General features: G+C 40.4%; 1 protein-coding gene across 1 annotated transcript; it reads left to right on the top strand.

Moving 5' to 3' along the window:
- The first annotated feature begins 14,227 nt into the window (after nt 1–14,227).
- On the top strand, nt 14,228–15,224 carry LOC147639597 (jacalin-related lectin 9-like). The gene is made up of 3 exons (XM_086772096.1): nt 14,228–14,423; nt 14,546–14,731; nt 14,834–15,224. Exons 1-3 carry the CDS (start codon nt 14,406–14,408, stop codon nt 15,092–15,094), a joined length of 465 nt encoding a protein of 154 aa, XP_086628222.1. The 5' UTR covers nt 14,228–14,405; the 3' UTR covers nt 15,095–15,224.
- The last annotated feature ends 10,747 nt before the right edge of the window (nt 15,225–25,971 follow it).

Below are 25,971 nucleotides of genomic sequence, written 5' to 3'. Positions count from 1 at the left end.
TGGAGATTACCCTCTCCATCTTGGTGGCCAAGCTTCTCTTGGGGACTTCACTTCTCTCTAAAGAATCAAGCAAAAAACCAAGGGTAAGCCTAAATCAATGGTGTTTTTCTATCTTTTTCAATGGTAATCATCTTCACAAACTTTCTAATGCTTGGGAAGCATTTTAATCAATGGTTTTTTTCTTAAAACCAATCTTTTAGTGATTCATAATGTTTAATGGATTAATGCTAATCTTTTATGCTTAAATATAATATTTTTGATTAGTAAATCTCTCTTTTTGTAAGAATACTCACCTTTTTGGTTGAATCCTTCTTGGAATGATGGATCTTAGCGTTAATCTCATTTTCTTAACCAAAACTCTAGGCTTAACAAGCTAGAGATAGAGATTAAGCAGTTGAAAAAGGGCTTATTCTAACATTCTTGTAATTATTTTCTTATAGAAATGATAAATGGATATTTTAAAAATAAACAAGAGATTAAATGTAATTATGCTCATAATTATGCTTAGGTATGCATAATAAATTTTTAGTTTAAAAGAGGAAGTCCCACCATTATGTATTGAAATTTAGAAGTAGAATTTTGAGTATTGTCAAAAAATGCAGTGAAGCTATGGCAAAATTTTACCATAAAAAAATAAATTTAATTTTTATGCATAAATTTGATAATTCAAAAAGAGAAATTCTCATCATATTCTATGCATAAGCATTTTAATTCTAGATAAAAGAGGAATTTTTGTTGCATTTATGGAAAATACATTTATAGTATTTATGCATAAATGTTTAAATAGAGAAAAGAGGAATGTTTGTTATATTATTTTTTTAGTATGTGCATGCTTAAAAATTTAGATGCAAAAAGATGAATTTTCATGATATTCTATGTACATACATTTTAAATATTAAAAGAGAAATTTTTGGTATATTTCAAAATAGGTATATTCATGTTATGTATATACATGGATATTTTTATTTATTTATTTAAAAAAAGAAATTTTCACCTTATTTTTAATTAGAAAAATGCATAAATTAGTTTCAGTGTTAAAAGAGAAAGTTTCACCATAATTCTACATAGATAATGTAGGGCATATTGATGCCGAGGTTCAATTGGAGAAAAGAATAATTTAGAATATTGCTATGAGAATAATTCAATAAAATGATGTATGCATATTATATCAGTCACACAGAAAAAGAAATCTCCTCGTTAAAATTCCATTATTCTCAAATAAAAGTATTATGACCAAGAATGAATGAATTTTAGTTTTTGTTGGGGATTTTACCCTTACGATTAGAAACCACAGTTATTTTATCAGATAAATAAGAGAAAAATCTTTAGGAAATAAGTCTAAGATTAGATCCGAGTAATTCAGGGTTAGACATTGAGCCAGTGAGAAAGGTGGGTCAGTAAGATGCCCGCCCATCTCTTGAATCAAAAATTAAACCAAGTCTTGTGACCATTCCCATTTCTTCAGTACACAAAGAATGGATAACCGGCTGATTTAGAGAAGTTTTTCCTAAGACCCGAAATCGTTGAGAAATGACTTATAAATTTGTTGTAATTGATGGGTGGATCACTGAGATACGAGATTCGTGATTTTCATTAAGAAAGTCTGGGTTTTAAGAAAAAGGGTCTTGTGAAATAAAACTCAATGGGAAATTCTTACTTGCATACAAACTCTGTTTTTGAAAAAGGACTGTTTGATGCCAAAATGCTAGAGGAAGCATTTGGCTTATGGGTTAATCTAAGGAGAGTTACGTTGTTGCAACAACTAGCGGGGAGTCATCGAAGGACGTCTCTTGACGGCAAAGCCTGCCAAGGTCTTGATGACCAGCCTCAGTATGGTTAAAAATGGTGCGCTTTCGGTACGATGGGTGAGGGCCGACGAAGCAGTCCCTGAGTGAAGTGCTAGGACACCTAAGGAGGATCCTAAAGGGTTCTTACCAGGCGATGCACGGGCTCGCGGGCGGGCTGCTAAGACACCCATGCGTATGTCGAGGAAGATATTGATGGATTGGCGAGAAATTATCTAAGTGAACTGGAAACTTAAAATTCGATCTCATTGGTTGACTAAGAGTCCGGACGACATTTTGATTGTAATATCAAGGCAATAGCAATGGAAAGGACGACATTTTGATTGTAATCTGAGAGTGACGGAAAGGCAATAGCACCCCTCTTTATAGAAAAAAGAGGTACTAGTAGTCTGCCTCCCTCCTCACGACCCTATTTTTTGTCTCCGATTGAGATACCTTCTTAGGAGAAGAAGGTGTATATTGTAGTGTGTTGTATACAAAGTATATTGTAGTGTGTTGTATACAAAGTATACAATGTTTTTGGGGTCCTTGGCACGATTCAGGCGCAATTCACATGCGTTTTGGGCAGCATAAGTTTTCTGTAAATGTTCTTAAAAGGCTTCATTTTATATTAGTTCTGCTCAATTTTGGGTGTTTAGGTTGTGTAGTGGCAAAGATTTGGTGTGCAGCAGCATCTACAGTGTCTTCAACAACATCGACCATCATCCTTTTGCCAGTAACACTCTATTCTCTACTCTGTGTTAATTTTCATACACTTTATAGGTGATTCAGTTCAGTTTGTTGGCAACCATCCAAGGTTGCATTCAGTGAATACTCAATACTTGTAGTGTGTTGAAAGATTTTGCATTTGGTAGAAAGTCATGGCTAGCAGTAGTGATGTATTCAACATGTTGTCTGCTGAGACAAACTTGATGGAACTAACTACCCATTGTGGTCCTATATCATGAGACATGTATTGGTTGATAAAGGCCTTTGGAATGTGGTCAATGTTAGTGAAACTCGTCTTGTTTCACAACTACTAGTGCAACTAGGTACTACAGGTACATCTGAAGTAGAATCTGATACAGATGTGGTTCCTCTACATGCACCACCAATAACTCCCACTGCTGCTCAAACAAGATAGGATGGAAGATATGCACAAGAACATGCATTGCTTGCACCTTCTATGAAGCGAAGCATTATTTCTCATATTCAATCATGTAAGACTTCAAAACAAGCATTGGATGCACTTGCTGCATTATACCAGGTGCGCAATGAGGCATGTGTTGCATATCTGCGCAAACAGTTTGAGTCTGAGCACATGAATGAGGGAGACTCAATGGATAGCTTCTTGACCAAGATCAAAGATTTTAAGGAGCAGCTTGCTAGTGTGGATAAGATATATCTTGATAGTACATTGGTGCCCACAGTTCTCAATGCATTGCCTCGGATTCTTATCAGAGTTTTACCTCTACTCATAGACTCATGATAAGGGGAAATCCAAATGCCCTTACATTTGATGAGATGGTTTCATTACTCTTGCAAGAAGAGCAATCTAGGCAAAACAAATCATATATGCGAGTTGGTGACCAGGCTTTTGTTGCCAATCAGAAAGGAAAAGGTAAAGCTTCTTCGCATGGCGGCTATAAGCTGTTACCATATTATAGTAGTGATGTGTGTGAACACACTTAGGACCGCCGGGGCACTTTTTCCCTCACTAGGAGGTTTTTTCCCCCGTGCATTGTATATACGCCCATTATCTTCTAGGGCTTGTTATCTTTCATTTTTGGCACTCATAATACACTACTGTGTTGTGCTCAAGCTTCCTCATCTTCTTGAAGTTGTGTGTGCATTCCTGCAACCCTAATTCCAACAATTGGTATCAGAGCAGGCTTCCTCCTCCCGGGCAGCATCACCGGCACCTGCCGCTTCATCTCCTCCGATTGCGACGAGGTTTCACGAGCGTCTGCAGGTTAGTATATGCCGTGGGCGAGCCCAGAGGGCTCGGTCGTTTCAGAATTTTGATCTGAAGTCATTTCGCCCTCCGTTTTTGCATTCCAAGTACTGCGCAGGCAAAATCGTCCTACTGTGCAGATTTTCTGTCAAGATTAAAATCTGCAGGACAGGTGCCCATTCGTCTGTTTTGGGCTGTGCTACATAGCACAGGTCGATTTTATACAGGTTTACCTCTTACAGACAGCATTAGCATCTAGTAGTACAGTCATTGGCCATGGCTGACAACAATGATGTATTCCGCATGTTGGCTGCTGAGGATAAGTTGGATGGCACCAACTATCCATTGTGGGCATATATGATGCGACATGTATTGGTAGCAAAGGGGTTATGGAACATTGTGCAGGGTATTGATGCATGTCCTATTGTGGCTGGGAATGCTGCAAACACATCAGAAACAGGTACTGTAGATGATGGTGCAGGCACAAGTGCTGTAGCAGCTGTTCGAGAACCACCACTTTCAGCAGAGCAGATTCGTTGGGATGGTAGAGATGCGCAGGCTCATGCCTTGATTGCGCTGTCTGTCAAACGTACCATTATCCCACATATTCGCTCCTGCAGGACTTCTAAGGATGCTTGGGATGTACTTGCCACATTGTATCAGGCAAGAAATGAGGCTCGTGTTGCTTACCTCCGAAAACAGTTGGAGAGTGAGCATATGAACGAAGGTGATTCTATGGATAGCTTTTTGACAAAGATCAAGGATTTCAAAGAGCAGCTCATTTCTGCAGATGAAATCCTGTCAGACAGTTCACTTGTGCAGACTGTTTTGAATGGTCTACCAGATTCTTATCAGGGTTTTGCTTCCACTCTTCGCTTGATGATGAAAGGCAATCCCAATGCCTTATCATTTGAGGAGTTAGTTTCTGTTTTGCTGCAAGAAGACCAGTCAAGGCAAAACAGGAATATTATGCGTGTCGCAGATCAAGCTTTCGTTGCTAGTCAGAGAAGCGGGAAAGGTAAAGCTGGCTTTTCTTCTAGTAAGCAGAAATCTGCAAATGCTGCGCAACCAAAGAAGGAAGACAAAGATGAGAAGAAGGGTGACAAACAAAAGACATTTTGCAAGTACTGTAAGGGAAATGATCATGTCATCAAAGCGTGTCCTAAGCTGGCTGCGAAAGAGGCTAAGAAGAAAGAGGCTGGTATGGCTGTTGCAGATGCCTCTCCTTCTAACAATGAATCTGCTAATGTTGTGCTAGATACAGAATGGGCATTCAATGCGCAGTGCAGTTATGACCCATCTTTGCATGACACATGTATGTCTGCAGTAGATTCAGATGTATGGTACTTTGACAGTGGTGCCACTAAGCATATCACCTCGCAGCGCAGTTTATTCACTTTCCTTGAGTCTACTCCCACAGGGAATACTGTCACTTGTGCCAATAACTCCTCTTATCCCGTTAAAGGAGTTGGAAAGATTGTGCTGAATGTTGCAAATGGCAACACCTTTACACTTTTTGATGCATTGTATGTGCCAGGGATCAAAAAGAATCTGCTGTCAGTCTCCGCATTTGCCAAAACAGGTTTGGTTGTAAAATTTGTGGATGACAGATGTACTGTTCATGATCTCTCTTGTGGTGACATCATTGTAGCATCTGGTTCACTATGTCGAGGGCTGTATAAGCTCAATATGGATGGCAAATGTGTAGAGGATTCAGCATGTGCTATTATGGATACGCAGGCTATTTCAGATGCAAAACTATGGCATGCACGTTTTGGTCATCTGAATTTTGCAAGTTTGCTGCGCCTGCAGAAATCTGAAATGGTGTCTTCTTTGCCTAAGCTTGAGGCACCTGTCAAGCATGTTTGTGAGGGCTGCATATTGGGTAAAATGCAGCGTGCTTCCTTTCCCAAAGATGGATCAGTGAGAGCTGAACGCAGATTGCAGCTTGTTCACAGTGATGTTTGTGGTCCCATGCAAACTCCATCATTTGGAAACTACCTTTACTTCGTGACTTTCATTGATGATCTTACCAGGCATGCATGGGTATATCCTTTGAAGGCAAAGTCCGAAGTGTTTTTGTGCTTCAAACAGTTTTTGGTTATGGCTGAAAATGTGTCAGAAAGTAAGATGGGCACCCTCCGTTCAGATCGAGGGGGGGAGTATATGTCTTCAGAATTTAATGCATTTCTGGCTGAGCGTGGGATAAAACACCAATGTACAGTGCCGTATACACCACAGCAAAATGGTGTGGCTGAGAGAAAAAACAGGTCTCTCATGGAAATGGCAAGATGTATGGTTAAGAGTCAAAGTCTACCACATGGTTTTTGGCTTGAGGCTGTCATGTGTGCCACTTATGTACTAAACAGGTGTCCCACCAAAGCATTACAGGTTGTCACTCCATATGAGGCTTGGCATAGCCGCAAGCCATCTGTTGGCCATTTACGTGTTTTTGGTTGCCTGGCATATGCATTAGTGCCTGTGCAACATCGCAGAAAATTGGATGACAAAGCTGTCAAATGTATTTTTGTTGGATATAGTGCTGAGAGCAAAGGCTATCGTTTGTATCATCCACAGACAAAGCGCATTTTGGTTAGCCGTGATGTTGTATTTGTGGAAGATGCAGTTCAGCCCTTGGTTTCATGTACTAAGGAGACAGATATCAGCTCACGTGATGTCTATGATACATTGTTGCCTCTTTTCAGTGGTGCACAGTCAAGTGCAATACCTCATGAGGCAGTTTTTCAGCCTATGCAGGTTTTAAATGATGGCACAGATCAGCCTATATCTGATGCAGATGTGCATGATGCACTTGAGGATGAGAGACAAGAGATTGAGGGCTCTAGGAATATGCCTAGATGGCTGGTGCAGACTTTGCGTGACAGCAAGTTGGATGCCCCTTTGTCTAGTCGCACTCGTTCTAACTCTCTTGGTGCCTCTTATGCGTCAGATTGTTATGCATTGGCTGTTTCTAGTATGTGCGATGAAAGTGAGCCTGTTTCATTTGATGAGGCACAAAGTTCAGAAAATTGGATGGCTGCTATGCAAGCAGAATACGATGCTATTATGAAGAATGGTACATGGTCTTTATGTGACTTGCCCCCTGGCAAGAAGGCCATTGGCACTAAGTGGGTTTACAAATTGAAGCGTAAGCCTGATGGCACAGTGGATCGCCATAAGGCTAGGCTTGTTGCAAAAGGTTATGCTCAAGAGAAGGGCATTGATTTTGATGAGACTTTTGCTCCCACATGTCGTATGACCACTGTTCGTAGCATCTGTGCATTAGCAGCTCATAATGGTTGGAATGTACATCAGCTGGACATAAAGACTGCGTTCTTAAATGGAGATTTGCATGAGGAGGTGTATGTATCGCAGCCTCGTGGTTTTGTTCAAAGAGGGCAGGAAAACAAAGTGTGCAGGTTAAAAAGGGCTTTATATGGTTTAAAGCAAGCTCCACGAGCTTGGTATGAAAAAATACATGCATATTTGACTGCACATGGGTTTCAGAATAGTCCAATAGAAAGCACTTTGTATGTTAAACGTGTGGATGGTGTACATCTAATCATTGCTCTCTATGTCGATGACATGCTGCTCACAGGACCAAATGAGAGTCATATTGCTGATTTTAAGGCTGATTTGAATGCCTCTTTTGAGATGTCAGATTTGGGGCATTTGCATCATTATTTAGGGATACAATTTAAGCAGTGTGATGGAGGTATTGCTTTGTGTCAGACAAAGTATATTGAAACATTGTTGCGGAGATTTGGCCTTGAAGACTGCAAGCCTATTGCTACTCCAATGGAGACAGGTTTGAAGTTGAGTCTTCATGATGCTGGAGATCACTTTGATGTCACACTCTATCAGACAGCTGTTGGTTGCCTCATTTATGTATGCATTACGAGGCCGGACATTCAGTTTGCAGTCTCACAGGTGAGCAGATTTATGCATAGCCCAGGCATTAAGCATTGGCAGGCAGTGAAGCGTATCTTTCGCTATTTGAGTGGTACTCGGCATCTTGGGTTGTTTTATCCCAAGGGGGGATCATTGCCGCCAGATTTACATGTTTTTTCAGATTCTGACTGGGCTGGTTGTTATGACACACGCGTGTCCACGAGTGGTTTTTGCTTCATGCTTGGAAGCTCATGCATATCATGGTTGAGCAAGAAGCAGCCTACTGTGGCCACTTCTAGTTGTGAAGCTGAGTACAGGGCAGCTTTCACAGCTACGGTTGAGTGTGTGTGGCTCAGACGCCTTATGGCTGATTTGGGTGTTGGGCAGCCATCTGCCACCACCATCTTCACTGACAGTCAGAGCGCATTGGCAGTTGCGCGGAACCCAGTGTTCCATGCTCGTACGAAGCACATTGAGGTGCACTACCATTATGTCAGGGAGAGACTCTCTGCAGGAGAGATCAGTTTGGCTTATGTGCCAACACAGGATAACCTTGCAGACCTTTTCACAAAGGCTCTGCCTCGTGAGAAGTTCGAAGCTTTTCGCAAAGCTTTGGGCTTACTCCCTTTTGTGGATTCGTCCACATAGCTAGACACTTCCCTATACATGAGTGCTAGCTCTTGTTCACCGCATCACTCCAGGGGGGATTTGTTACCATATTATAGTAGTGATGTGTGTGAACACACTTAGGACCGCCGGGGCACTTTTTCCCTCACTAGGAGGTTTTTTCCCCCGTGCATTGTATATACGCCCATTATCTTCTAGGGCTTGTTATCTTTCATTTTTGGCACTCATAATACACTACTGTGTTGTGCTCAAGCTTCCTCATCTTCTTGAAGTTGTGTGTGCATTCCTGCAACCCTAATTCCAACATAAGCCAAAATTCAGAATCCTCAGGTAAGGATATAGATAAAGATGGTGATAAGCCTAAAAAAAGAAGGGCAAGTGTCACTCTTGCAGGAAACTAAGGGACTACATACATGAGTGCAAGAAAAGACTAGGGAAGGAGAAAAAGAAAGAATTGGGCATGGATGTGGCTGATGCATGTGCACCAAGTGTAGAGAAGAAGAAATCTGCTAGTTTCTCTCAAGATTATTGGGCATGGACTGTACATTGCAGCTATGACCCTTCTGCTCATGATGTGTGCATGTCAGTGGCAAAATCAGATGCTAGTAAGCACATTACGTCACAAAAAGGTTTTTTCTCATCTCCGGAATCTATCCCAAGTGCAGGAATTGTCACATGTGTAAATAGTTCCTCATATCCTATCAAAGGAGTTGGTAGGGTTGTGCTCACTGCTGCAAATGGGGGCGCATTTACTCTTTTTGGAAGTTTTATATGTGCTAGGCATTAGGAAGACCTTGCTACAACCTTAGCCTTTTTAGGCTTGATGGTGAAATTTGCGGATGCTAGATGTACAGTTCAGGATAAAAATGATGGTTATTCTATCATTGCCTCAAGTACCTTGTTTCATGGCCTATACAAGATGGATGTATTTCAGAAGTTGCAGCATGATGCTTGCTCAGTCTCTATAACTCGTGCAATAGGTGATGTAGAATTATGGCATGCACAATTTGGTTATTAAAATTATGGCAGTTTATTACGCCTTCAAAGACATGATATGGTGTTTGAGTTGCCACCTCTTGAGACCCCTACTAGACATGTAAGTGAGGAGTGTATTCTTGGTAAAATACATCAGGCATCATTTGCAAAGGATGGATCTATGAGATCTGTTAAGAAATTACAGCTTATACATAGTGATGTATATAGTCCTATGAGGACATCATCTATTGGGGGATATCTCTACTTCGTCACTTTTCATGATTACTCCATCCATTAAAGCAGAATTCAGAGGTTTTTATATGCTTAAGGCACTTCGTATCTATGGTTAAAAATGCACGTGAATATAAAGTTGGCACCCTTTGTTCAGAGTATATGTCGAAGGAATTTCATGTATATATGGCTGAAAAAGGCATGACATCAATGTATAGTGCCATACACACCTCAACAAAATGGTGTGGCTGAGTGGAAGAATAGGTCTCTCTACATGGAGATGGCACGATGTATGGTGAAAGCCCAAGATTTACCTCATGGTTTTTGGTTAGAGGCAACTACGTGCACAAACTATGTGTTGAACAAATGCGCTACCAAGGCCTTGCAGTCTAAAACTCCTTTTGAAGCTTGCAGGAAGCCTTTTGTGGCTCATTTGCGTGTTTTTGGTCATCTTTCTTATCATCTTGTGCCTGAGCAACAACGTAGTAAGCTTGATGTGATAAGGCACTTAAATGCATATTTGTGGGATACTATTCAGAAAGCAAGGGATACTATTCAGAAAGCAAGGGATATAGACTCTACCATCCAGCCTCAAAGCGGATTTTGCTAAGTAGAGATGTTGTTTTGTCAAAAACTTAGTTCAGCCCATGCTTTCATACAAAAAACAGTAGAATGTATGCTCACATGACATGTTTGATTCACTCCTACCTTTGTTTAATGGAGGGCAGCCATATATAGAGCAATTGAATGCTCTATACAAAAAACAGTAGAATGTATGCTCACAGGACATGTTTGATTCACTCCTACCTTTGTTTAATGGAGGGCAGCCATATATAGAGCAATTGAATGCTCAACCAAGTATTGAAATTCAGCCTTTACATGTGCAAAATCAACTTGCAAATCAGTCTTTTGATGAGGTAATTATTGAGGATGTAGTGGATGATGAGGAGAGAGCAGCCATAGAAGAATCTAGGCATATGCCAAAATGGCTTGTGCAAACATTGAGGGATAGCAAGTTGGCAGCTTCTTTACCTAGCAGAACTCGTGCAGGTTCTCATCATGCAGATTATTCTCATGTGGATCATGTTCTCATTTCTACTTTATGTAATGAGGAGAAGCCTGTTTCCTTTGAGGAAGCACAGGATGATGATCATTGGATGCATGCTATGCAGTATGAGTATAACTCTATACTCAAGAATGACACCTAGTATTTGATAGATCTACCTCATGGCAAGAAGGCCATTGATACTAAGTGGGTTTACAAGTTAAAATGCAAAGAAGATGGTAGCATTTATCGCTACAAGGCCAGACTTGTTTACAAAGGGGTATGCCCAGCAAAAGGGCATTGATTATGATGAGACCTTTGCACCTACATCTTGTATGACTACCATTAGGTGTCTCATTACTTTGGTAGCACATCATGGGTGGAATGTACATCAGTTGGACATTAAGACTGAATTCTTGAATGGTGACTTACATGAGGACGTGTATGTATCGAAGCCTCCTAGTTTTGATGTGAAAGGAGAAGAGTCTAAAGTATGTAGGTTGAAAAAGGCTCTTTATGGCCTTAAGCAGGCTCCTAGAGCATGGTATGAGAAGATTCATGCATACTTCATTGCAAATGATTTTTGCAACAGTCCAACAGAGAGTACCCTCTGTGAAGAGTAGTAAGGACACATTTTTTGTCATCATTCTATATGTTGATGACATGCTGCTCTCACGGGACGTGATATAGATCAGATTTCAGCCTTTAAGGCTGATTTGCAAGTCATCATTTGAGATGTCAGATTTGGAGTCCTTGCATTATAATTTAGGGATTCGGTTTATGCAGCCCAATGATGGCATTGTTATGCTACAATCTAAATATATACAAAAGCTATTAAAGAGGTTTAATCTTGAAGACTGTAAACCTGTGGGCTACACCTATGGAGATAGGTACTCGACTTAGTCTTCAAGATGCAAGAGACTCTTTTGGTGCTAGTTTGTATCAGTAGACTGTTGGATCCCTTCTATATGTATGCAACATGAGGGCAAATATACAGTATGCGGTCTCATAGTTGAGAAGATTTATGCATGGCCAAAGTACGAAGCATTGGTAGGCTATCAAGCGAGTTTTTCGCTATTTGTAGGGCACTCAATATTTTGGATTGTTTTATCCAAAGGGGGGTGAGTCACAGCTGCATGCTTTTAGTGGTTCATATTGGGCTGGATGTTATGACACACGAGTGTCCACTAGTGGGTTTTGCTTTTGCCTTAGTGATTCAGGTATATTATGGGGCTCAGCAGCAGCAAGAAGCAGCTTACAGTGGTGGCGACTTCCAGCTCTGAAGCTGAGTAGGAGGGCAGCTACAATTCAGTGTGTGTGGCTCAGATGTCTTATGGTTGATTTGAGTGTTGGACAGTCGTATAGTACTACGATTTTCACTAACAGCCAGAGCGCATTAGGAGTTATTACGAGGAACCGAGTGTTTCATGCTCGCACTAAGAACATTGAGGTGCATTACCACTTTGTTAGGGAAAGACTCTCTACAGCAGAGATCCTCTTTATCTCTATGTGCCTACACATGACAACATGGCAGATTTATTCACAAAGGCTCTTTCTTATGAAAAGTTCAAAGCTTTTCATAAAGCTTTGGGCTTACTACCTTTTCAGGATTGATCGGGCATATCCTATACATGTTCACATTATGACTCCAGGGGGGATTTGTAGCATTATATGGTAGTATTGTGTGTGAACACACTTAGGACCGTCATGGCACTTTTTCCCTCACTATGAGGTTTTTTCCCCCATGCGTATGTACACACTCTTATGTAATCATTTTGGGGTGTGTACTTATCTTTTGCATCTGGCACACATTTGTTCATTCTAATCTAGTGAGTGTGTGTACTCTCAAGCTTCTCTATCTTGTGTGTGTGCATTGTTGCAACCCTATCCCTAATTCCAACACTTCCAACCAGCTTTGTTAGAATCAAAATGGTGGTATATATAATATAAATTGCACCTCGAAGCAAACACATATTTAAAGATAGGGATGTTGAGGAAGAAATAGAAGAAGGTGATAACACCCCCAATGCTTTAGAAAGTAACTAAAAATATGCTCATGATGTAAATGTTATGGACGATGATGTCATTGAGAATCAATTAATATATACATGAGGAGGGCTCATCATGATCTAGTGGATTTACTGATAGTACATGCTCTTTTATCCTTCTATGGATGGTAACGAAATCCCTTTTAATATTGTGTTTGGAGATATTGGAGATATGTAGACGTCATTTTAGAAATTGAGCCTTTGGAGCCATGGACCTTATATAGGATGAATAATCATAAAATTTCTATTATATTCTAAAATCAAATATATTCACTAATATTTTTGATAAAATGTTGTAAGTAAATTTTGATGTAAATATCGACACACATTTCAACCCACATATCGATGCAAGTTCTGAAATCTTCTACTGACAATAATGCTAAGGCCCAAGAGATCGCATACTTGAAAAAAACTATCTCGACAAAAACATTGCACATCATTACTATGGGTAGATCTCTTGTAGTGAAAGTTTTGAGTTTTTATATGCACCCAGGAGGCTTTGAATATACACCACTCCCATTTCTCTACCCTTTTTCCTCCTACACTGATGGGAGAATGTACATGCACCCTACTCCGAGAATCCTAATGGGGGAGTAGTATCCTTACCCTCGCTCATTACCCCTACTTATCACTTATCTTTTGTGAATATTTTTAGGTTATTTAATTTGTCTTATGTTTTATTTTGTTTGGTTTTCTAAATAGATTAATAATGTAAACATGTCATCAAAGAAAGGTCAATAGTTTAAGTCATCTCTCTGCTTTAACTTTTTTAATCTTATGCCATGTCATTGCCATCTTTCCTTCTTCTATACTAGAGGAAGAAGAGAGAGGTGTCGAAGAATACTTTTCTTGTTTTTGTCCTTTTTATGAGAAGAAGAATAAAGGGAAGAAGAGAAAGAATCTCTTCTCTTTGGGGAGGTTTTTCAAATTTCTCTTCACTTTCTTTATATTGAAGAAAATGAAGAGAAAAATAAAGATATACATTAATTTTGGTGTTTGTTGCTTGTAGTATTATGGTCTCTTTAATCGCATCTTCAAGCTGACATTCACTCTCGACTCGACGTAAGACTCCCATCGCTTCTATGTTTTTACTATGTGGCACCCTTGTGTTCATTGATATATCTTTTATATGTTTCACCAATGTGTGATCCTGTTTCTTTTTTAAATATAGAAAATGAAATATAAGGGCAATATATATTTCAGGAGATAATACCCTTGAAAAGGAAGGATCAACTGTATACCTATGCCCTTTCATAGCAGCCATGTGTACTCAAAGGGGCGAACCACCCTGGCGTGCCTACAAAGGACCACGTGATGTGGCCATGAGAACGAAAGAAAGAATCAGCATTGTGCTAGGAGTGACTTGTGTGGATTGTAATGAGGATCCTGGGGATAAGGATTATGAATCAGCATGTGTACTCGAAGGGGCGACCCACAAAGGACCGCGTAATTTGGCCATGAGAACGACAGAAAGACTGGTGTGGATTACGAATCAGCATGAGCATGTGCTATTAAACGAGAGAGAGAGAGTGTGTGTGTGTGTGTGTCCGTCCGCGTGCGCGCGTGTGAGAGAGAGACAGAGAGAGAGAGAGAGAGAGAGAGTACGGACAAGCTGGCGGAGGCGAGACGTCCAATTTTTCTTTTTCTGACACTAACAAGAGATCAGAGCGACGCGGTGACAAGGCAGGACAGAGAGCACGAGAGAAATGCTTAGCAGCTTAGGTCGGTGATCATGTCCTCCTCGACTCCACAACGAGTCTTCCGGCTATCTACATAAGAAGTAGAGCTCGGCACACCAGCGTATCAGCACCAACAACGCCTTTCCTCCACTTTGCAACAGATTTAGCGAGATGTCTAGTTCTGCCCAGGTAAGTACGTAGGGCGAACAATGTATCATCAACTTCTAATTGGTATGATATTTGATTTTAGCCTCTTGTATAGCTGGCTATAGTAGCTAATTGAATAATTAGTATGCTTCATGATTCTGCAGGCTGATGCAGCGGTGATTCTTGGGCCTTGGGGGGGCGCTGGCGGTGACGCCTTCGACGACGGATGGCATAACTCAGGTGTTTCGAAGGTCACCATTTATTACACGGAAATACTCCGGGGCTTGGAGGTTGTGTACGGCAACGGAAACACGAAGCTTCACGGTTCCCGCGTGGGCAGCACAAAGGAGGTAGGAGAGTAACGAGTTAGAGAGCGCCTCTCACAATTACGTCACGTTCTTCTACCTTAACTCGTCTTTTTAATATTGCTTTTCGTTTCGTTCACGGCGCAGATCCAGTTCAACCCGGCAACGGGGGCGCTCGAGGCGTTAAGTAACATCTCCGTCACCGTCGCTCGTGATTCCGGATACTTCTCCGGCGATCCTAACCACATTGGCGTGGTGGCTGTGGGCCTCTCTGCCTCAACCGTCACCACCCAGTTTCCGAGTGCCAGGAATGGCCAGATTGTCCGACCCCAAATTCTTGGCTTCTTCGGCGGTGCCGGCACCAACATCGATCGCCTCGGTGTTTACGTCTCCAACGTTCGCGCCTAGCAGCATGTGGACGTCAACAGGCTTTGTGCAGGATGCCCAATAAGAAATAAAATAAATAATCACTCTCCGTGCACGTGAGACATGCATGCACAAATGCGTTTCCCCAAAAAAAAATGGTTCTGTTTCTCTACATGTGCTGTTGCTGTGATTGTTACACCTGTTGCTGTGATTGTGTGTAACAACGTATGTATCGTGTGCATTGTGACTCGTGAGATTAATCTTTGAATGACCGCCGATCTTTCGTTCACGCAACCATTTTGTAACCATATAAAAACCTATATAGCTCTCGCGCGCGCTCTCTATCGCTAGATATCGCTAGATAGATTATGGATATGTACGTATGCATGTATATGTAAAACAAAAGTTATCCCTAGTGGCGAAAAATAACTTTTAAATTGTCCTACATGGGAAGTTATATAGTATTAACTATGTAACTACTAAGGAAATCTATCTTGCAAGTTGGAGTAGAGGAGAGAGTCACAAGATCCCAACGTTCAAGTTGTTCCTTCAATTATTCTCTAATCGTTGTAATTATCTACAAGTCTACGTTTGGTTGGTAAAATAGACATTGCCTTCTATTTCACACAAATTATAACAATGATAGTAGATTGTAGAAACGTCACATCTCCTTCTACTAAGTATATAGCTAACCATGTTAAGAGTATAGTAGATTACCCCCATAATGTGCTTTCACACTAATTCTTGTATCTCATTGGGCTTGATAGAAGTAACAATTCCTCTATCGGCATTTGCATTAATCTCGGCATCTAGCTTCTGCTCAATTGTTTGTTATAACAGTGGTCATACATATTCCTATCATTTCAACTCAGTCATTTTGTGGTGTTACATCTAAGTAATTTCTTACATCCTTAATGATGAGCGAACCTTTCAAGGCTTCATATGCTTAGGCTTGCCACACCCAGCTTAAGTGGATGGCACAAAATGTGTCACACCAAAATGCTCCCGTGACCCCACCCATCAACATGTAGGCATGTAGTGATGTAACTCGTGTGCTGCATATTTGGTCACTAGCTTACAGAGCTGGCAACTGCGCATGTGTCGTTTCTGAAGTTAGTAATCTATATGCTGAATGAGTCCAAGACTCTTGGGCTACAGTTGCTTGCATCTAAATCTTTAGCAACACTAATCACTCTGGCTAGGTCTCCTTGTCACCACCATGGGTTACAAAACCATTCCCCTTATCACCAACTCTAAAAATTTGCCAACAAGAGGTGATGCATATGGGCATTGGAGATGTGATTTGGATACTTCACTCTCCACTATGAAGCCCACATACCAATAAATGCACAAAATAAGTTGACTACCCACCATCAAATAGGACTCTACAAGTCCATGTTTGGTTGGTGAAATAGACATTGAGTTCTAGCCTCTAGTATTTCACACAAATTATAACAATGATGGTAGATTGTAGGAACATCACATCTCCTTCTACTAGGTATGTAGCTAACCAAGATAAGAGTATAGTAGATTACCCCCATAATGTGCTTTCACATTAATTCCTGAATCTCATTGGGATTGATAGAAGTAACAATTCCTCAATTGGCATTAGCATTAATCTCAGCATCTAGCTTGAGCTTAGTTGTTTGTTATAACAATGGTCATACATATTGTTATCATTTCAACTCGGTCATTTTGTGGTGTAACATCATCTAAGTGATTTCTTACATCCTTAACACTAGTTTGGTACCAAAACAGGACACTTGAGTGTCCTTTTTTGGGGGTTGCGAAAAAAAATCAAACTCCTAATGTAGGCTTTAAAAACCAAAATGCTTCCTTGGGCATTTAGAACATAACCCTATGCTTATGTAAAAAATGCTAAACATATAAAATGCCTTTTTATTTGGAAGTACATAAGCAACAAAGTAGCATATGTCTTGAAAATGAACATTTTTCAAGATTTTTCAAGATTTTTCCAAATATGCAAGCATCATTCTCTCAAAAAAAAATCCAATGATATCAATAGCATTTTTCCCAAGATATTTTGATAGCATACATCAGTCCAAGGGGGTAGAAGTTCACCAAAAAAATCATTTTCCTTTCCTAGAATTTTTTCCAAAAAAGTTGTATAAAATCAGCAAAAGTAACGCGTATTATCAAAACTCAATCACGCCACTAAAAAAAATTGTAGCCCTATCAATGACAATGTTGATTATTGGTTTTCATGCTTGAGATGAGATAAATAAGCCATAATTTGATGTGTATGACACCAACTTAGCCTCCACTTAAGTAGGTTCTTATCGCCTAGTTCTAAAAAAACTGTAAAAAATAAAAATACAAAATTTGATCATCTTTTTTCAAAAACTAATCATAACTATGCTTGCACAAGTAGTCTACACCTATAGTTACAACAAATAATGCACTTACACAGCTTTCCCCTTTGATGAAAATCAAAATTAGGCTCATAATTAGACATTTTACGTATTAAAAACAGGTTGAGCAAAAGGCCATGTATGAGAAGAGGCCCAAAAAGTGGCTCTAAAGTTTTGGAAAATTCAAAACAAAGTAGTATTTACCCTATATAACATGGGTGCACCTCAAGTTTTACATTATTAGCTTGCATATGGAAGGAGAAAAATTCATGCTCCACCTGTATAAAAAACATCATTTCAATATTAGCGAGTCAAAAATTTATCCAATAATTATCATTTGATGATTCCAAGATTTAGTTTACATCATGGGCTTTCCATCAAGCCAAGTTTCATGATCAAACTATGTCCCTTCTAAAAGTTATGTACAAATTACTACTATTTTGAAAACAGCAAAAATCATGCGTTTTATCAGCATGTGTCTAAGAAAATTAAAATATTGCCTTGCAAAAGCTAAGAAAAGTGTAATTTAAAAAATCTCAAATTTTTTTTGGGTCTTGAGGAACATCTGTGGATGTTAAGCATTTCAAAACTCTTAATAGATTGCCCACAAAAATTCAAGAAAAATGCTAACTTTCAGGACACTTTAGTGTCCTCAGGACACTTTAGTGTCCAATTACAGAACTAGTGTTAATGATGAGCTATAGATTCAATATCCTGTCCAAATTTTTTAAGGCTTCATATGCTTAGGCTTGCCACCTAGCTCAAGTGGATGACACATTATGTGTCGCACCAAAATGCTCCCATGAGCTCATCCACATGTAGGCATGCAATGTTGTAACTCATGTGCTACACATTTTCTCACTAGCTTTTGAGAGTGTGTAAAAGAAGAAGCCCTAGTACCCAACTCTATACCCTCGAAGCTTGAAATCTCAAATGTTGTTCTTACTACACAATTTAGCTCAAGTAACGTTCATATCATGTTTTGTGGCCTATTATGGATTGTGCTCTTGAGTGGTGAAGAGCTGACAACTGCGTAGGTGCCGTTTCTCAAGTATAGTATTCTATATGATGCTGAATGAGTTCAAGACTCTAGGGCTAGAGTTGCTTGCATCTAAATCTTTAGCAACACCAATCATTGTGGCTAGGTATCCTTGTCACCACTATGGGTTACAAAACCATTCCTCTTATCAACCTCTAAAAATTTTCCAACAAGATGTGGGGATGTGATTTGGATACTCCACCCTCCACGGTGAAGCCCATGTATCACTAAATGTACAAAATCAGTTGACTACCCACGTCAAATAGGACTCTTGTCTCAGAATGCATTTATGTCTTATGCCTCGACAAAAACAGCACTATAAAGAGAATTGCCTCAACAACATGGTTGGTTCCTAACTTCAAGTTCAATGTCTCACTTCAACTCGTGAAGGGGACACTCTCATACAACACCTAAACAAAGCAGTGTGTTCCAAGCACGTCCACACAAACTCTAGCCTTTGGTTATCTCCATCTTAATCTTGATGGGCAAAGGCAAGTCATTAAGAATTTTTTGGACCCAAAAAAGGCCTCTTAAGGATTCCTAATTTTAAGGGATTAGAGCTTAAAAAGCTAGGCTTAAGGGAGACAAAGGCTATGATGACCCCTATTTTTTGCCTTGCCACATCAGCCATACCCCCCTAGTTTCACTTTTTAAAGGGAATATTCTCATACTCTCTCTCTCTCTTACTTTTTGACTTTTCTCATACTTTCTCTCTTACTTTTTGAATTTTTTATCTTCACTCTCTACAAATTGAATCTTTCTTGCCAGTTTGAAATCTCCTTTCTCATTAACTCCCACCATATCTCCCTTCCACATCAGCAAAACATTCTCGCATTTAGATGAGCCCCAAAAAGTGAAAATTTTTTCTTTTTTATTTTTTTACATTTTAAGGTGGAAAAAACACCACCCAACCAATATGTATAATGAAAATAATTTTTTCTCTCCAAAAAGCTTGTAATTCAAGGGTCACGTCAGAAGCCTATCAGGAGCCAGTACATCTATAACTAACTATCAGGTCCCCACAACCCCATAAACATAACTAACTATCAGGAACCACTACATCCATGAGATCCCAAAATTGTGGGGACCCCAAAAATTATTATTTTTTAATTTTTCTCATAAATGTAATTTATTGATAAAAAACTCCATGTTAGTATATTTGTATATCAAAAATATCATTTTCTACTTATAGAAAAACGGATTTGTGTTAAACCTGTGAGAGCAAAGTTTTAACAGTCTCTCTCTCTCTCTCTCTCTCTCTCTCTCTCTCTCTCTCTCTCTCTCTCTCTCTCTCTCTCCCCCTCTCTGATGATCTCTCTACTTTAGCTTCTTCCTTTGCTTAGCTATGGAGCCTTTGCAAGCTGTGTGTGTAGCCTCTTGTGAAGCTAGAAAACGGAAGGTTGATTTACACATTCGTATTCCTGAAGAGTATGGCAGCTCTAAAAAAACCCATCCTACTAATGCACAATCTGTCCAAGCTCGTAAGATAGCTAAGGAGAAAAATGTAGATTTTTGGGTTGATGGGCATCTCTATCCAGTTGACCCTCCATTAAGAGCAAACCCTCCTTTCCGCAATTTATCATCTTTTATGCAATTTGTTCGTGAAGGAGAGCTTGGCTTGTTAGGATACTGTAGAAGATTGACTACAAGTAGAGCTTGGCTTGTTAGGATACTGTAGAAGATTGACTACAAGTAGAGCTTGGCTTGTTAGGATACTATAGAAGATTGACTACAAGTAGAGCTTGGCAAGCCCATATTCTGCAATCTCAATTGCAAGCATCACAATTCAGCCTTTTACAATGTCAAAGAAGGACTTAAAACATCATCAGATAAAATGAAAGAGATTCTCACAGAGAATGTGGAGAAGGAAGCAAAGATTCAAAGGCTAGAGGAACTTATCAAACGACTCAAAGCAACGCCAAATGGTGCTCATCGTCGTGAACGCAAAAAGACATTGGCTGGTATAGAAACTCTTGCGTTAAAAGGTGGAGCATGGAAGAAAAGGATTCTTACAACAAAGTAAGTAACATAAACTTTCATTATGCACTCAGTGATTTAAACAAAATAGTCATGATTTATGTTCTGCCAGGAATTTTCTGCAAACAAGAGGTGTGTGGTTCTAATGAAGAGGGATGGAAGGATTTGGTCAAACCAATCTGATATTCTCTCAATTATTACTGACCCTCGTCATCCTAAAATACGCCAAGCTATTTTCAGCAATGTAGTGAGCGAGATTACCACCTCCATCGATTCTTCATTAATTCAACATGCTTGTGATGCGGTTGGAATCAGCATGAAAGGGCACCAAGCAATCCGTCAGGTTGTAAAAGATGCATTTCTAAGACAAGGAATCACTGGCACTTTATTTCCTACACTCAAGATGATTCACAATGTCAAGCGTATCAATAATGATGATGTGCAGCAAGCTATAGGATAATTTTATCACGTTGAGGGCACACTAACATTAGAGATAGGGTCGAGCAGAAAGAAAATCAAGACAACAAGTATAGAATTTCACTCTGATGTTTACAATAACATCTTTGTTCATATTGAGAGACTAAAACAAGCTATGGTGAAGTTCTATGGTCTTTCACCAGAAGGTGAGAACTTGCAATTGCTACTATTCATGTTTTTCAGTAGAAAATGAAGACGATTATTTTGTTTTGAATATTGTAAATTATCGTTTATTTACAGTTTTGGGGAGCACACTTTCATTTGTGCTCAAGCTAGATGAGTGTCAAATTGTGAAAGGTCAGAAACTGGGACGTATGAGCATTACGCTCATGAATGAGGCCATGATCTGTGCATGGGAAAAGACTACCAAACCAAGTTTTAGTGTGCAATTTGAGAAAGAGGTCTGGTGGCTTGGTGCATTCGAGGTACCGAAGGAGACACATGAGGTATTGACATGGATGTTTGGAAGGACTCCCTGGATAACAGATGTAATCAAAAAGCAAATTGATGATCAATTTTTAGATGTAGAAAACATGGGAAAGTTCAAGATGGATTGGCATCTTGGGGGAGATTTGAAGACAATTAAATGCATGATGGGTTGTGCTCAAGGCGTGACATCAAGATGGCCTTGTCCATACTGCAATGCTGACATTGATATTCCTAGGTAGAAAAAGACAAATGGAAAAGGTATACAAAAGGTTGGTTCTGTTGGAATAAATTGGTGTTTTAACCTTGACTTTTTCTAATTAAATTCTATTGTCATGTGTACAGCACGTAGTTTATGCACATGGTGCGTATTTCATGAACAAGTATGGATCGCTCGACATGTGGAGTACCCAAGGGATGGAGAAATCACATTATAAAGTAAGAGGGGTTTATTTCAAAAATACAAGACATGGAGGTGGAGCTTCTGCAGCAGCAGGAGGAACATGTACAAACTATCTCAAGAGATGTTCAATTGGTTTTATTACACAACCTTTGGAAGGGTATTGTTTAGGGAGCGGGCCCAACAATCTAAGCTTGTGCAAGAGGCACGCAAGGCTGCAAAAAGTCATGCTCGGCTTGAATGGTCGCAGACCAATGCTCCAATGCTCCCCATAGGCATGGTGCTTGGCATGCATGAATAAGGAGACAAGGGAGGCGTTGGGTTGTGCACGCACCAGCATAAATCTAGATGTAATAAGGCTAAGAAAATAAGTTTAGTTAGGTTTTTTGCCCTTTAAAAAAACTATTAATAGTTCCTTCTCTCACTTCATTTTCATTCACTTTTAGAGAGCTTAAGCTCAAGATCTACGTAGACACCCACGTAAGGACACCAGCACATCACCACGTTAGCATAGTTGTACATGGATATGGCACGCACCAAGAACACCGCACGTGTTACCATGCCTTCACAAAACACAGTGCAAGGCACCCACAACGACCACATACTAGCGACACCACGGAAGAGAGTGACCCCTTGATTCTAGGACATGCCCAATGGGATCACCAGGAGTCCAACCCTCCTCCCACAGCAACACCAACGCACACACATGCAGGCCCTTCTGGTGGGAGAAAGCATGTGAAGAAGACCCCACAATGCAGCCAACCCAGAGATCAAGACAGAGAGGCCGATGATGAGCAGTTCGACTAGGTTGGTGAAAACATTCCTACATTGCGCAGCACCATAGGTGGCAAGACCCTACTACCAGGACAGGGTCCCCTACCTACCCGGTAGGAACTTGATACACAGGTACCACAGCAACAGGAGGAGGAGAATTCAGACTATGAGAGAGACCAAGAGGAGGTTCGTGCAAGTGCACACAAGCGTAGAAAGGTCAAGCTCTTCAAGCCAAGGAAGTCCCAACCTCACCAACGCACTAACACAACACAGAGAGCTCCAAGGAGAAGGATGCGCCAAGGGCATAGGGCTTGACAAGAAATCAAGTTTTATCAGAGGAACACTAAGTTCCTGATAAGAAGAGCCCCTTTCACTCGCATAGTGAAGGAGATTCTCCAACGATATAGAACAGAGTTCCGCGTGCAGGGGATTGCCCTTGCAAGAAGCCTCCGAGGCTTACCTTTTTGGGCTTTTTGAAGACACCAGCCTCCTTGAAATACATGCAAAGAGGATTACCATATCTGCCAAGGACCAGCAACAACTAGCTCGACGCATTCGAGGCAAGCGAGACGACACGATCTAGAGATCTTAGATGTTAACCTTTTTTTTGAAGCAACTCTTTTGTTTCAAACCCCCCTTTGTAACAAGCCTATCTGGCTTTCATTTGTAATCTTCTGATAATTAAAATTTTAAGTTTCTCTTACAATGTCTCGGTGTCATCATGTTTGTTTAACATGGAGTGTCTATCATGCGAGTTTGTCACCCAAGGCATCAGAAATGCTCTTGGAGGACTGAGGAAGCTGTGCTAGAACATTACAAATTTGGCCTCTGCAACGGTGATGTAGGCTCAAAATTCGCATTGTTCTGGCACTTCTCCCCTAGCCACTCAACATCATTTCTTATGCATTTAAAATGAAGTTGAGCACACTAATTGTGAGAAACAATAGTTTATAGGATAAAAACACCTTTAATCATGTGTAAAAATATAGTGTTTATCATCTAATGCATCAGAATTGCTCCTGGAGGACTGGGGAAGCTATGCCACAATAGTGCAAATTTAAACTTTGCAGTGGCGATGCAGGCTCAAAATTGGCACTGCTCTCCTATCCACTCAGGATCATTTCTGATCCATTTATAATGAATTTGAGTACAATAATTGTGAGAAACAATAGTTTATAAGATAAAAACACCTTTAATCATGTGTAATATTACATTGTTTGTCATCCAATGCATCAGAATTGCTCCTGGAGGACTGGGGAAGCTATGCCAGAATAGTGCGAATTTAGGCTCTGCAGAGCAGAGCGGCGGTGCAGGCTCAAAATTCACACTGTTCTGGCACTGCTCCCCCAACCACTCAGGATCATTTCTGATGCATAATGAAGTTGAGTACATTAATTATAAAAACGATAATTTACAAAATAAAAATACCTTTAATCATGTGTAAAAATACATTATTTATCATCTAATGCATTAGAATTGCTTCTGGAGGGCTGGGGAAGCTATGCCAGAACAGTGCGAATTTCAGCTCTACAGCAGCGATGCAGGCTCAAAATTCGCACTGTTCTAGCACTGCTCCCCCAGCCACTCAGAATCATTTTTGATGCATTTATAATCAAGTTGAGTACATTGATTATGAGAAACAATAATTTACAAGATAAAAATACCTTTAATCATGTGTAAAAATACATTATTTGTCATCCAATGCATCAGAATTGCTCCTGAAGGGCTGGGGAAGCTGTGCCAAAACAGTGCAAATTTGAGCTCTACAGTAGCGATGCAGGCTCAAAATTTGCACTGTTCTAGCACTGCTTTCCCAGGCTTCCAGGGTCATTTCTGATGCATTCACAAAAACATTAATGGTACAAACTAGAAAAAACAATGATATACTTAATGAAAACAAGTTTGCAAAAATTGTATTATATTCATAATAAGAAGTGATACATCATCTTTACAAAAGCTTTCTTACAATATTGAGCTTCCTTCTCTTGTTATTGGGAAGAGTGTGCTCAAGAAGTGATTGGGCTATTTCTTGAGGATCCTCTATGCCTATGCTTTTGGCTATACCTATACGAGCAAGAAGCTTACCCCTAAATCCAAAACCAAAAACATCGAAGGCAAGGGATTTTTTAATCAGAACTATACATTTGGTGCTCTGTGCCATAGAGACTACACAAAGCACCTTAGAGAGGGCTTTCAAAAAGAAGAGAGTGAAGGGATTTTTTAATCAAAACTATACATTTGGTGCTCTGTGCCATAGAGACTACACAGAGCACCTTAGAGAGGGCTTTCAAAAAGAAGAGAGTGAAGGCAGATTGAGGGGTGTAGTCCCTGTGGATAATGGCAATGCCATCCAGAGAAAGTCGACCAAGATAGTGTGCCAACACAGCATCATGTCCATGGACCTTGGCATGGTCTCTGCTGTTGCCGCCTCTCTCAGCAAATGCGTCAATTTCAACCACCCTCTGCAATCAAAAGAAAAATCAAAATATTTTCCTATACATAATTACAAATGTTTCTAGGTTGTAAAAGGTCGATTATTACCTCTTGCTCAATGTCTTCTTTTGCCAAAGTGCTGGTGGGGGCGGAGAGGTCAATCGAGAACTTAGCCTCATCCTTTTTTGGTGCTTTGGTCTCCTCCATCACTCCAGTATAGCAAGGGTATCCTTTTCAGCCTCTAGCTTGTCTTGTAAGGTTGTGAATTCCTCCTGTGGAACTAGGGCTTGCTCCGTGGTCTCAACCACAGTTTCCTTGACCAAAGCAACTATCTCTGCGATAGATTCTCCAAGGGGTAATATAGCACTATCTAGGTGAGGACTGAGGTTGGACGTATCAAGGTCCACCTCACAACACATGCATATAATGCCGAAGCATTCATCCATTCTCAAGCCAGCTGCCTTTTCAAGGTCATGAAGGTGTTCTTCAAGGTCATGAAGAAATAGGTGTTCTTCACCTTCCACCACCATAATGGTGCTCAAGAGATTGATCTCAATCTATGGGAGCACCATGCTCTCCTCGTGTGGGAAAGATGGCCCCGTATCTTCTACTACATTGGGCTGTTTGGCTACAGATTGTGCACCCTCTCTAAAGTGCTCTGATGCAAGCTGCTCTTCCACAGCAGCACTCGTTCCTACTACCTTCACTTCCTTGTCATCCCTCAAATACCCTGCCAACTGCAATGCAGGCATCTCCACCTCCTCATCCGAATTCTCATCATTGATGAGGAACGCAAAAGTGGTGAGCCACGAGAGGAACCTAGTTCCTAAATTGCCATTCCCCAACCTCTTCACCTCCTGCTTATTGAAGGTACAGTAAGCTCTTGCGGGTATGCAGATGTCGATAAAGCGTTCAAGGCGCTGGATGTAGGGGCAGGCAAATTGTTGAATGTACTTAAGCAGCTCAACAGGCACCCATCGATCATTGGGGCAATTGGGAAAGGAGATGGAGTGGGGAGCCA

This window comes from Cibotium barometz, chromosome 3 (genome assembly GCF_041138505.1).
Source record: "Cibotium barometz isolate CiBa-2024 chromosome 3, ASM4113850v1, whole genome shotgun sequence".
Classification (NCBI taxonomy): Eukaryota; Viridiplantae; Streptophyta; class Polypodiopsida; order Cyatheales; family Cibotiaceae; genus Cibotium; species Cibotium barometz.
This window is presented reverse-complemented; position numbering and strand designations above follow the sequence as displayed.